This window comes from Neofelis nebulosa, chromosome 2 (assembly GCF_028018385.1).
Source record: "Neofelis nebulosa isolate mNeoNeb1 chromosome 2, mNeoNeb1.pri, whole genome shotgun sequence".
NCBI lineage: Eukaryota > Metazoa > Chordata > Mammalia > Carnivora > Felidae > Neofelis > Neofelis nebulosa.
This window is the reverse complement of record NC_080783.1, coordinates 79,900,851-79,913,790: the sequence shown is the minus strand read 5'-3', so window position 1 is coordinate 79,913,790 and position 12,940 is coordinate 79,900,851. Positions and strand designations below refer to the sequence as shown.

Here is a 12,940-nt window from a genome sequence, read left to right as displayed (position 1 = left end):
CCTTTATTTCTGGGTTTCTGCTTTCATACTAACAAACAGGCTGTCATTCTATATTCCTGCCAACATTGTTTGGCTGTCAAGACTAATAGTTTGTCTTCACCAACAGTGGAGTTTGGCTCTTTGCCAGGTCCTCTTCCTTTTTTCCTTTTCCATGTGTGTACCCCAACCCTGACTACAGTTCCACAGCCTCGACCTTCCATTAACCTGCCCTATCAGAGCCCAAACATATGCTGGGCAATTTTCCAGATATCTACTTTTTACTTCAGAACTTATCTACCTAAGGTCAAAGCATGCATTTGCATCTTACTCTCTGCAAGTTAACCTCATTAACTTCAGGACAGATGCTTGAGAGTTAGTTCACTAGGAAACACCTCCCAGGTAACTTTTTCTTATAAACATCAAATGCTTAAGCCACAGGAGATACTAAAACCGAGAAGGTCCAACACAAGAGGAGGTCACCAGGAGAGGTTCTACTGCGCAGGGATCCTTTGGTTTCCTTGGATCATGCACTGTTAAAGCAGCTTTCTCCGCCTGGGCACAGGGATGGCCTAGTTGTCACCCACGGAGAGCATTACAAAGTCCACGGATTCACAGTGAACCAGTCCTTCTAGGAAGATGCACGCACCTGACTCTGGAGATCATAGGCTTTCTTGGCATGGAGGATCTGAGGTGTATCCCAAACGTAGCATCCAATGCCTTTCAGCCAGTTCAAGTCATCCTTATACACATTCTGCAAGAAAGAAGGGGTGATGAAAAGTGGCAGGTGCTAACTGAACTTAGAATTGCATTTTGATAATTTCCTATCAGCTGCTGGCTGTGCTCAGTGGTCATAGGGTGGGCCTTTCAACAGCTGGAGGTCATTAATGCCCCGACCTAAAGAAACTCAGGAGGAGAGCAACAGCTAAGTCAAATCTGGTATAAAAACAGATTAAATATCTAACATACGTGTCACAGGACTCAGAGGGGACTCTTACACCAAAAAGTGGTTACCTGTGCCACCATGTTTTAAAAAAAAAAAACAGGGGCGCCTGGGTGGCTTGGTTGGTTAAGCGTCAGACTTCGGCTCAGGTCATGATCTCACAGTCCGTGAGTTCGAGCCCCGCGTCGGGCTCTGTGCTGACAGCTCAGAGCCTGGAGCCTGTTTCAGATTCTGTGTTTCCCTCTCTCTCTGCCCCTCCCCTGTTCATGCTCTGTCTCTCTCTGTCTCAAAGATAAATAAACGTTAAAAAAAAAAAATTAAAAAAAAAAGTAAAAAAAAAACCAGCCACATTTACGAATACAGGGACAATTAGAGCATTGAAGGCCTAGGCAGGGTTGGGTGAAGCCTGTAACCAAGTCAAGCTTCAGAGAGGACATCATACATCACTCAAGATCTCTTGGGCATTTCGGGCCCGTATAACGTTGGGTTCCTCTGGAAGAGATGTCCACTGGTGGAAGTAGTGTCGATACTCCAGGTCACTGAGGATGTACTGGCATTTTTTAGCCAGCACGTGATTCATCATATCGTTGGGGATATGAACATTGGCTTTGGTGTCCTCATAATCTCTTCTGTAGTTCAACTAAAGAATATTTTTTAAAGACAAAAAGAAGAAAGGAATTAAAGTGTGAATTATTCAGATTGATCTCTCTTAGAGTCTAATCTCTACCATAGATCAGTACCTTTAGAATAAACAAAGATTAAAAAAATTATACTTTAATATATTCTTCTTTTTCAGTTTCCCATCCTTTCATAATAGAGGGGTAAACAGTTACCTTGTCATGTTCTCCTTTTTCCAAACAGCTACCTCACTGTGTGTTTGGTAGTGGAGGAGGAAGGAAGGGGAGAAGGCCCATAGCTGTCAAAGGTACACAAGGCTAACTGGCAGGGATGGGGACTCATTCCTCACACCCCATGTCCCTCTCAACCAAGGAACAGATTACAAACAGGCAGACTAATAGTACACTTAAGGGTACAAATCCTCCACTAAGGTGAGTTTTGCTTACCGCACTCCTCATCTTTTGGAAATCCAGACAGTGAACCACACCAGGGAACTCACTGATTTCTTTTCCAGCCAGATAATGACCCTTCTGCTTCTCATATGTCTCTTTGTATTTAAGCTGTGAAGTAGGTACAACATTGAGAATCACTGGGATTTTCTAACCACCTTCCCAATCAACAAAGACTCTGAAACCTATGAGAGGAAACAGTACTACTGACCTCACTGTTCACGTAGTCGGCATGCTTAGCTCCAACAATGGGAATATAGCGTTCATCCAAGGTATAGCCATAGGCCTTGGTTCCTTCCCATGCCCCTTTATACAGTATCTAGAACAAAGAAATGTGTGTCAACAAGTTTGTATTCAACTTCCTTCAGATATTGCTAAAAAGAAAATGGTAAAACCAAGGTAAAATATTTATGTTTAAAGGCAAAGCTTACATCTTTATTTAGAGCCATGATCATGTCTACCTAAGAACAGAGCAGAGTCTTCTGGCTTATTGCAAATTAAATCTACAGACACTGAGGCATTTTATAACAGAGTTTAACTAAGTTCTAATAAAAGTGAAAAATAAATTTTCACATAGGGAGAGAATCACCAAAGATTGCTTTCCATTGGGCATACAACATACACACTACATACACACAATCATCATTTAAATTAGCTGAATTAAAATTTGGAGGTCAAGTCTTCCATTTGTTGGCTACAGATATTTATACATGATTGCTAAAGAAGGACCAGCTTTTCCTCTCTTTTCCCTGTTGATAGATGTTCAGTCCTATGTGCACCTAGAGCTGGTACAGCACTTGTGACATTATTATCTATTTCTTTGGATATCTGTCCCTCTCATTTGCATGGGCTTGTGAAGGAAGGACTTGTCTTTATTGAGCTTTAGCTTCTTAGTGCCTCCTACCGTGCCTGGCACATCACAGGAGCTCAAAAATACTGGCTGAACAGATACTACTTCTAATAAACAAGACTAGTTATTTCTAATAAACAAGACTACATACAATAAAAATAATGGATCTTATATGTTCAGTTCTTCACAAAATCAGCCAAGGATATGAATACTGACAAGAGCTTAAAATTAAGAACTGAGTTGTAAATTGCATAAAACTTACGGTACTATAGAGTTTTCCCATGTCTTTGGAGTGGGTGATATGTGGTGTATCTGGAGAAAATGTATACTTGCCCTTTATTTCTTTATTAAATGTTTCTTTATACTTTATCTAAGGAGAAAACAAGACAAAACAAAACAAAGCCTTTGGTTACTGTAAATGTGTATTTAAAGTTTCATGGGTTCTACCTAGCAAGATAATAATCAGTCTACATTTAGAGGTTAAAACTAACCAACTGGTTGAATTTCAGCTCATTTTTAGCTAATATAGCAGAAAAATTTGGACAAGAACACAGATATTATCTAAAAGTGAGTATACATCCCACTAGTGACTTTTCAGACATTCCCACCAAAGATGATCTTACAGTTTCCCACCCCAGTGTTCATTTTCTTACAAGCAGTTATCTGGAGTTACGCAAATGCATTCAATGGTGGACAGCTAACTCCCCAGTCCATGTACCTCATTATACACAAAGCAAACTTACATCACTTTGATTGACTGAATTAATCTTCGCCAAAACAATCTCTGGAGTATCCTCTACACTTGTAAAGTTAGGATAGTTGTCAAGAGCATCTTTCTTATATTTTATCTGCAAGGAAACAGAGATGATTAAGGCTGGGTACCTATCCCCACACCGCAGGCAAGGGAGTCAGGCATTAGGTGAGAAAAGGCTCTGTGTACCTGATTCACCATTTCCTGGTTCTTAGTAACCCTCACATAGTCCACAGAATCCAGGGGGATCCAGCCAATGCCACGGAGCCACTCCAGGTCAGCTTTGTACACATTCTGAGAGCAGGAAGAGAGAGACAACGCAGGTATAAATGACTCAGACATAGGATTACAGACAGCAGATCAGAAACAACTTTTTCAGGAGCTTTTTAAGGATTTCTGTCTCATGGCTCTTGTCTCATTGATTCCATCAAGATTTCATCTGTTTACCTGGGGAATATTTCTTGAGCCTGTTACTATGAGTGAGGTGCTGTGCTAGGTGCTTTGAGGGATAAGTATATAAAGGAATCTAGTGTAAACAGAAGTCATTTACAAGGTGAAGGGTGGTAAGTGCTGTGAGAGCAGAAACATTCAAGTGCTGTGGGAATTACGGCCAGAAAGCCATTATTTTCAGCAGTGAGCCTAAGGAAAGGTTTTACCAAGGAGAGTGTAATTTTAGATGGACTTGTATTTGGTATTTAGAAATATGTGGGACATTTACACTATACAAAGGAAATTACACAAGTAAGTGCTCATGTATTATAGAGTAGGGGGACACATCCCTCTGGCCAAGCCTAGCTCTCCTCTCCCCCACCCAGTGCCTGGATTCTCTTGGGCCACCTCATACCAAAGGAGCTGCTAATCTGGTTAAAGGTCCACAATAGTCACTCTGTTGTAGCAGCAATGAGGTGGGATGTTCAAATTTGGCACCTGTGCTACAGGTGGTCCTTCACTTCTTGATTCTGATTTGGTAATGAGAATATCAGGCAGGGTTAGCTCCAGGGTATACCCAAGCATCACTTCAATGCACTGTGTTTCTATTCCTTACAGACTGTTGGTGGTAGCTAGAGGTCTTGACTCAGGCTTCGGTGTCAGATGGCCTATGTCATGTATTCTCTACCCTAGCATTACCAAAGCTGTGCATGAGGGATTCTGGGCCCTCCTGTGGCTCATTAGTACTTTGTTTCCTTTTTGTTTTGATTCTTTGCAAGCAAGTCCTTCATAAATGCCTGAAGGAGTGAAATGCTCACAAAGCAAGAATGGGGTGTTCCCAGGTCCTTGACTACATGATCATCCAATATTGTTAAAATCCCAACTCGCTCTCCAGTCTCACCCCAAGCCAATTGTTATTCTAAATCAACTGATAACTTTTCAGGCAGATGTGAGATGTTGCTGATGGCAAAGATGATACAAAAACAATTTTTTTTTTATTTGACTTTGAAAGTTATTCAGGAATGCATAGTCAAGGCAAAGCTGTCAATCACTGCCCACGGTCTTTCTCTACTTCATATCCAGCCTTATTTCCCTTCTGGGAACAAACTCAATATTTATGGCTCAAAGTTTCCAAGCCTGGTGCATCCAGAGTGCTGCTTATAATTCTCAGAGTACACCATACATTTCTAGATAATTAAGAAACAAAATCACTTACATCACTCTGTAGGTCATAGGCCTTCCTTGCCTGGATAACATCATTTTGATCAGGATGACATATCCATTGGTGCAGGTAATTACGGTAATCAATATCACTGACAAGTTCCTGCCCATGTTTGGCAGCCAACACCGACACCATGTCAGCAGGTATATTGATTTTGGCCTTTGTTTTATGATAGTCTTCTTTGTATAGTCTGTCATTCTGAATCTGGCCTGCGTGCTCAAACCAAACCAGTTTAGGATCATCTCTCATCGTTGGAACACCAACATAATGACCTCTTTGCTTTACATGTTCAGCTTTGTATTTCAGCTGGTAGGAGAAAAAATAGAGATTCCATCAGTTATGACAAGCACTCAAGGCAAAGGGGGCTGGAAACATCAGCATTCAGCCCCTCAGCCTTTTGTCAACTGCCTCACTGAGACTAAATAACAAAAAGCAGTGAAATAAATAGATATGAAGAAACAGCAATTTAAAAATAGAAAAAAAAATATTTGTTTTCTAATTCTGCCTATATTTTATTTGAAAGCTTAGAGATTTTAAGGAAGCGGGGGAATAGAAGAACAGTAAAGCATGCAAACGACAGCTTTTAAAGAAGCCAAAAACAGACTCCCAAAGCCTACAGGAAGGACTAGAAGGGAGCAGATACTCCAACCATCCCTAAGCCCAGCCAGGCCTGCTAAGCCAAGGAACACTCCAACGTGCACTCACATAAGGATAAATTACCTCGCTCTGAACATCACTAGAGTGATGGGCATGGACAAACGGCACCGCATCCGGAGGCAAAATGTAACCTGTAGCTTTTTGCCTCTCCCAACCTTCCTTGTAGAGATACTAAAAGACAGAGAGCCACAACAGAAGCTTAAGTAAGGAGTCACAATGAGGGACTGGTCATGTACATACATCTCCCACAGTTATATTATGGTCCTTTGTCTCCACACAAAGTACCAGGCATCTGGCTAAAATCCATACCTGGTCCAGAATCCGGGCTGCCTCCTGGGCAGTGTGCAGCAAGGGGGTTTCTGTGAGAGTGTACTTTGATTTGGTATCATTCCAATCTTTCCGGTATTTAATCTGGAAATGAGAGGCAAGAGGGTAAGTTACTTGATGTTAAGAAAATATAATGTCGTCCAAGCAAATGCAAGCATCATCTCAATGACTACAATCTGTATCTCAGACAATGATTGCATGCTGAGCTTAAGTAGGTGGAAAGCTTTGGAAATGACATTTCACGACTGAGCAATTTTAGAACGACAGCCATGTACTTACATCATTTAGGATCTCACCACTTTGTTTTGCAGTCACATAATCAACTCTGTCATCCACAGGAGTAAAGTTGAGAGTTTCTATTTTCGTGCGGTATTTTTTCTATGGGAAAGAAAATATCTTTCAAACAGTTGTAGTTTCTGGTCCTGTCTGAGCCGAGAAAGAGATACTAGACTTAAGGGTCCTTCTCTACTAGAAGTGTAGAGTGCCATATTTGAATGGCACCTTCTTGGCAATTTGGCCTTTTTTCGTAGTCTTTTATTTTTTAAGAACTGAGTGGTTTCTCACACCTCCCACAGATTTTTAAAGTAGCAGGTTTGCTTAGTTATCAAAGTCATGTAATATAATACATATATACAATATAATACATATATAATAATTGTATCATGATACTCAATGTGTTTTTTTTCAACTGTGTAAACTTCTCCCAAGTGTGGTGTCATTGCTGACAAAAGAAGTTTTCCATTTACACAATTCCAAGCATCGGTGAGTGTACTGGACATTATATTGTGAATGTAGCCCCATGATGTGATAGGGACAGTAGAGGGTTGTTTTGGGACAAGATATTTCTGGCTTAAATGACAGCAATTGCAGTTATTAACATTGCTGATGGGGCATGACTTCATTTTGGCTTGTGTAATTTTGTCCAGTCTCCCAGGAAATGCACTAAATGGCCAGGTAAAATCTTGGAATACCTCACTGAAGATATCTGCAGCATGTTTGGCATGATTGACAGAAACGGAATCAGTCGGCATCCACCCGATCCCACGTAACCATTCCAAGTCAGCCTTGTAGACAGCCTGGGGGAACAGAGCCATGTGATTTCAGCAACTCTGGTCATATGGTCCTATTTATTCTATCTATTGATTTGATGGAAAAATACAATATAAAGATGACATACTCAAGCAGCTGGGAAGGTAACATAAGTAAATTCATTGGGAGGTCAGGAGGTATGAAAAACGGGGAGACATTTTTCTATCTAAAGGGGGTTAGCCTCAGTTCGGCTCCAGTTACTGTTGCCAGGGCGTAATGCATGTCCAGGAATTTGTTCTCCAATTTTTCTAAAGAAGTAGGGAATCCTAGATTTGTACCCCAAATTTCCTGATTTAAAAAACCTTGGCAACTTAATTCAAGATTTTTAAACACTATATCAACTGAAAAAAAGCCTACCTGTGCCTACATCCTTTCCACAGACTGCCAACATTGTACCTTTGTTGCTACATAAATTCCATAAATAATATTTTCACAGTAGTTGTCTTTATACAGTCACAGTTAAGATTTATAGTCACACAACCATATATTCCTTAATACAAAATCTACATCTTTCACAGCTTTGATGATTTTTGACACCATACTATATGATGTAACTAAAACCAAATTCTTGGCTGTATAAAGACAGGAAGCAGTGATATAAAATTTAATGACAAACTTTCTGGGAGTCATGGCAAAATGAGAAAAGAGCTCATGCTAAAACGTAGCCCACTCACATCGCTTTGCAGTTGGTAGGCTTTCTTGGCCTGAATCACATCGTTCTGGTCAGGCATGCACGTCCACTCGTGTAGGTAATTGCGATAATCAATGTCGCTGACCAGAGTCTGGCATTTTTTAGAGTGCAAGATGGAAAGCATGTCTGCAGGGCTTTGGAACTTAGTCTTCCATTTGGCCCAGTGCAGCCGGTACTCTCTTTCATTCTGAATCTTGCCAGCGATGAGGGCCCACCGGATCTTGTTGTCATCCCTGGCTGTGAGGGTACCCACGTAGTGTCCCTTCTGCTTCTCATGGTCAAGCTTGTATTTATACTGGAGATGGAAAAACAAAGCAGATGGGTCACAGTATGTGCTCTTGATGCACCTAGGATGTTTGCTTAAAAACTGAGAAGTTAAACAAGGCCACACTTACGTCACTGGCAATCTCCCTGGAGGCCTTGGCAGCCTGGATAGGGATGGCATCCAGCCGCACATCGCAGCTCATCTTCATTTCATCCCAACCTTCGCGGTAAATTTTCTGAAGAGGAGAAAAAAAGAAGGTATCATTTTGGATTCAAATGTACCAATAACTTCAGGGGCTCAAGTAGAATTAATATCAGAGCAGTACAGTTTTGGAGTCCCAGAATAGGTTGAAAAGAGGATAGGTAAAAGAATAATTCCGCACCAAGCTACTGGAATACGAAATTGTGTATGGAGTCCAAAGATCTGGGCTTGACAAGAGTTGTTTCTTTTTAATTTAAATCATGGCTTCTATGTAGTTATTCATAGTTTATATAATAGCGTTTAGATGCTTCTTTTTTTTTTTTTTTTTTTTTTTTAGATGCTTCTTGTATCAGTAGCACTGGGATAAGGTTATGGTCAGACTTAATGAGAAATTACTGGGTTTCTTTAAGTTAATAATTCCAATTTATTTAATTTAAAAAAATTTTTTTAACGTTTTATTTATTTTTGAGACAGGGAGAGACAGAGCATGAACGGGGGAGGGGCAGAGAGAGAGGGAGACACAGAATCGGAAGCAGGCTCCAGGCTCTGAGCCATCAGCCCAGAGCCCGACGCGGGGCTCGAACTCACGAACCGCGAGATCGTGACCTGAGCCGAAGTCGGATGCTTAACCAACTGAGCCACCCAGGCGCCCCCAATTTATTTAATTTTAAAATTCAACTCAATTCTGTCATCTTCAGAATTATACACTTTTTATATTTGTGGGGAGGTTTTCCCCAGGATGGTTTCTTAGATTTTTTCATGTAGTTGATGATGCATATTGTTTGGGAAAGTTAGATATTCCTTCTGAAACACAATTGTATGTTAATAGCCATTAAAAATTTTTTTTTCATGTTTATTCATTTTTTAGAGAGAGAGGAGGGGAAGGGGCAGAGGGGAAGGGGCAGAGGGAGAGGGAGACACAGAACTCGAAGCAGGCTCCAGGCTCCATGCTGTCAGCACAGAGTCTGATGAGGGGCTTGAACCCATGAACCGTGAGATCATAACCTGAGCCGAAGCCGGAGGCTTAACCAACTGAGCCATGCAGGTGCCCCAATAGCCATTTTAAAAATGCAGTGTGTTTTTATTTATACACAGAAGTTAATTAAGGTAGTGATTTACAGATAACTTTTATAATATACGTTCATATTTAAATGGACACATTCTGTGTTGATGATGTAAGACTCAAAAATAACAGTAATTTAAGGGCGCCTGGGTGGCTCAGTTAGTTGAGCGTCTGACTTCGGCTCAAGTCATGATCTCACGATTCGTGGGCCCGCATTGGGCTCTGTGCTGATAGCTCGGAGCCTGGACCCTGCTTCAGATCCTGTGTCTCCCTCTCTCTCTGCCTCTCCCCTGCTTGCGCTTTCTCTCACTGTCTCAAAAATAAACAAACATTTAAAAAAAAAAGAAGTAACAGTTATTTAAATGTATAATTCAGAAATCATACCAATGTGGAAGCTTTAAAAGTGCAGAAGGATGAATTTCAATTATTGACAGTTTCACGGGCTTTGCATATCTGAAATATGAGTGTAGACAAGTTTTGTATGAATTTTTATTCAAGTTTCTGTATGAATTTTGGGTAGGCCTATTTAACAATTGACTTTTATTTTTAGACAAAATAAAAGTGTTCTCCACATTTAAATGTGGAGTGTTCTCCTACATTTAAATGGAGAATATTTAATGCAAACTTGTCATGTTATTTAGATTTTGTTTTTATTTTATTACATATAATGTTATACTACTTTTAATTATGTATTAAATTTTTGTTTATGTGTTCAAATATATTTTTTATTTGAGTTAAAAAAAATCAGGGTTTGAGACCAAAACTTCGTCTACTAACTTTGAGAACACAGATCAATTCCTCAATCACTTTAAGTCTCAACTCTCCCATCTGATGAAAACAAAATAGCACTATATATTTTATTCATGTGATTAGATTAAATGAGTTAACATGAATTTGCTGGTTACCTAGAAAATTATATACAAATATCTTGAAAAAGTTGTGCTTTCCAAATGATAGAAACAGTTTTAAGTAGTGGATTTTATCAAGATTATAGTAATAGTGACACCATGTTTTAAAAAAATGCTACCTTTTGGTTAGCATTCACATGGGAGGTTTGATTTCCTCCCATAATGAGAATGAGAAAGCCATTCTCATTAATGTCTTTTTACTTTTAATTTTAGAGAGAGAGCAAGAAAGTGCATATGATCAGGGGAGAGGGGCAGAGGGGGAGCGAGAGAGAATCTTAAACAGGCTTAACATTCAACACAGAGCTCATTGCGGGGCTCGATCCCATGACACTGGGATTATGACCTGAGCGGAAATCAAGAATCAGATACTCAACTGACTGAGCCACACATGCGTCCTTCATTAATGTCTTAATATCGAATATCTAAATATCTGAAGTTTGTAACTTTTGGTGTAGTTTCAAATACTACTCTTGCTTACATCGAGATATCAGCTGTAGGATTCTGGTATTTCCAGCTAAGAAATATATCATACAAAAGAGAGCACATGAGACTTTCCCTGATTGTCCAGCCAAAGGTGCCTCTGGATGGAAAAGAAGAGGCTGAGGACTTTGTTTGTGCTGCAGTTTGGTGATGAGAAAGCACTGTACCATAATACTATTCTTGTCTGAAAAAAATGTATCAACGCCCTAAAATTTCATTTTCTTCCCATCTCTTGGAAAAAACTAGCTCCCAAGTGGCCCATTATAATAGAATTGATGGTGTGGGTTGGCATGTGGTGAGGAATCTTTTCTGGGCAGGCTCCTTCTCTCACAAAGATTTATTATTTTTTGAAAAATGTCAAGTTCCAAACCACGGTGAACAACATTAAGGTAGTATACTTCTTCTAGGGTCATACATTTTCTACTCACAAGAAAGCTCTATGATCCATGAAGACAGTACCTTTCTTGAGATTTCTTAAAGTGTGTAGCTAGCCACTGAATTCTCTCATTTTATTAATTATACTCTTTAGTTCATTCTCTTCCTTTTTCCAGACATAATGATTTATCCTGTAGGTAATGATAATTTTGCCTTTTTAAACCCAATATTTATCTCTTACTCTTATGTAATTATTTTGGCTTGAATGAGCTTACTCACTTAGCTAGAAATTCCAGCAAACATTAAATAATGGTGATGTCAATGGGCATCCTTATTTCATTCCTAGCTTGAATGAGAAACTTAACTTACTGAGAATGAGTCTGGCTTTGATTTGAGATTTATTCTTTTAGTCACATCAAGAAGATAGTCATTTAACCTTATTTTACTAGGATTTTATTTTTTAAAATAATGGATATTAGATTTTGTCATATGCCTTTTCAAATCTATTAAAATAAAGATGTGATTTTCTCTTCTGTTCAGACACATTATTAGGTTTCTGAATATGGAACCCTCCTGGCATTCCTGAATGAACCCTAATTATTTTTTCTCGTATCATATTCACATACTACTAAACTTTATTTGTTAATATTTAAGATTTTCTTCACTATTGGTTTACAGTTTTCATTTGTGGAACTATCTTTGACAAGTTTTGGAAATTGTGATGGCTTTCCTTCTTTCATTAGGCTCTATTATAGTTTGATTATTTCTTAAAGGTCTGAAAGAATTCTATGAAATCATATGGATGACCCTGACATCTGAGAGGAGGGAGGAGAGTCTTTAATAATCCTCTTAATTTCTTGTTATATGTTTTTTCCCCCCCTGGGCTCATTTTGGTAATTTATGATCTCCTAGAAAATCCTCTACAGATCCAGGCTTTAAAATTAATATGTATAAAGTTTTGCAAGAATTCTTATAATTATTTTGTTCGTCTGACTGTTGTTAATTCCCCTTTCTTGCTCATGTGTCTCTTCATTCCTCTTTAAACCTTCTGGTCCTTATTACCTTCTCCCTTTCTGTCTTGTTGACACTGACTCACCAGTAACTGGCCTTGCTGGGTGACTCAGAGCCAAGGATCTCCTCCTTTCCTCACTCTTTTTTTTTTTTTTTTTAAGTTTATTTTTTATTATGAGAGAGAGAGACAGAGAGAATGCAAGCTGGGGGAGGGGCAGAGAGAGAGGAGAGAGAGAGAATTCCAAGCAGCTCCACGCTGTCAGCGTTAGCTAGACATGGGGCTCAAACCCACAAACTGTAAGATCATGACCTGGGCCAAAATCGAGAGTCAGAGGCTTTATGACTGAGCCTCTCAGGTGCCCCCTGCTCCTTTCCTGGTCAAGGACTTATGGTAAGGAGTCTTCCCCATCGCCACCCAGTCAATCTTTTCTCCCTTGACTATGAAGAGTTCCCTGGGGTATCATAGCACCAGCTGGTGAACTTATAAACAAAAAGGGAGTCTGTTGAGGTACTTACATTGCTCACATTAAGAGCATTGGCTCTAGCAAGATTAATTTCTGGAGTATCCGGCATTATGTGGACTGAAGTTTTATCCTTGTCCCAAACTTCTCTGTACTTTGGCTATGGAAAGACCC

General features: G+C 39.6%; 1 protein-coding gene across 23 annotated transcripts in view; it reads right to left on the bottom strand.

Moving 5' to 3' along the window:
• Positions 1 to 12,940, bottom strand: part of NEB (nebulin) — a 215,022-nt gene that overhangs the window by 73,410 nt on the left and 128,672 nt on the right. For all 23 annotated transcript variants that reach the window (XM_058715306.1, XM_058715281.1, XM_058715284.1 and 20 more), the window contains 15 exons: positions 12,822 to 12,926; positions 8,398 to 8,502; positions 7,986 to 8,297; positions 7,194 to 7,298; positions 6,502 to 6,600; positions 6,205 to 6,306; positions 5,959 to 6,066; positions 5,233 to 5,544; positions 3,777 to 3,881; positions 3,580 to 3,684; positions 3,099 to 3,206; positions 2,198 to 2,305; positions 1,984 to 2,097; positions 1,362 to 1,559; positions 626 to 730 (listed from right to left, as the gene is read on the bottom strand). In XM_058715306.1, coding sequence (XP_058571289.1) covers positions 626 to 730; positions 1,362 to 1,559; positions 1,984 to 2,097; positions 2,198 to 2,305; positions 3,099 to 3,206; positions 3,580 to 3,684; positions 3,777 to 3,881; positions 5,233 to 5,544; positions 5,959 to 6,066; positions 6,205 to 6,306; positions 6,502 to 6,600; positions 7,194 to 7,298; positions 7,986 to 8,297; positions 8,398 to 8,502; positions 12,822 to 12,926 — 2,091 coding nt within the window. The remainder of the gene's footprint in view (positions 1 to 625; positions 731 to 1,361; positions 1,560 to 1,983; positions 2,098 to 2,197; positions 2,306 to 3,098; positions 3,207 to 3,579; positions 3,685 to 3,776; positions 3,882 to 5,232; positions 5,545 to 5,958; positions 6,067 to 6,204; positions 6,307 to 6,501; positions 6,601 to 7,193; positions 7,299 to 7,985; positions 8,298 to 8,397; positions 8,503 to 12,821; positions 12,927 to 12,940) is intronic.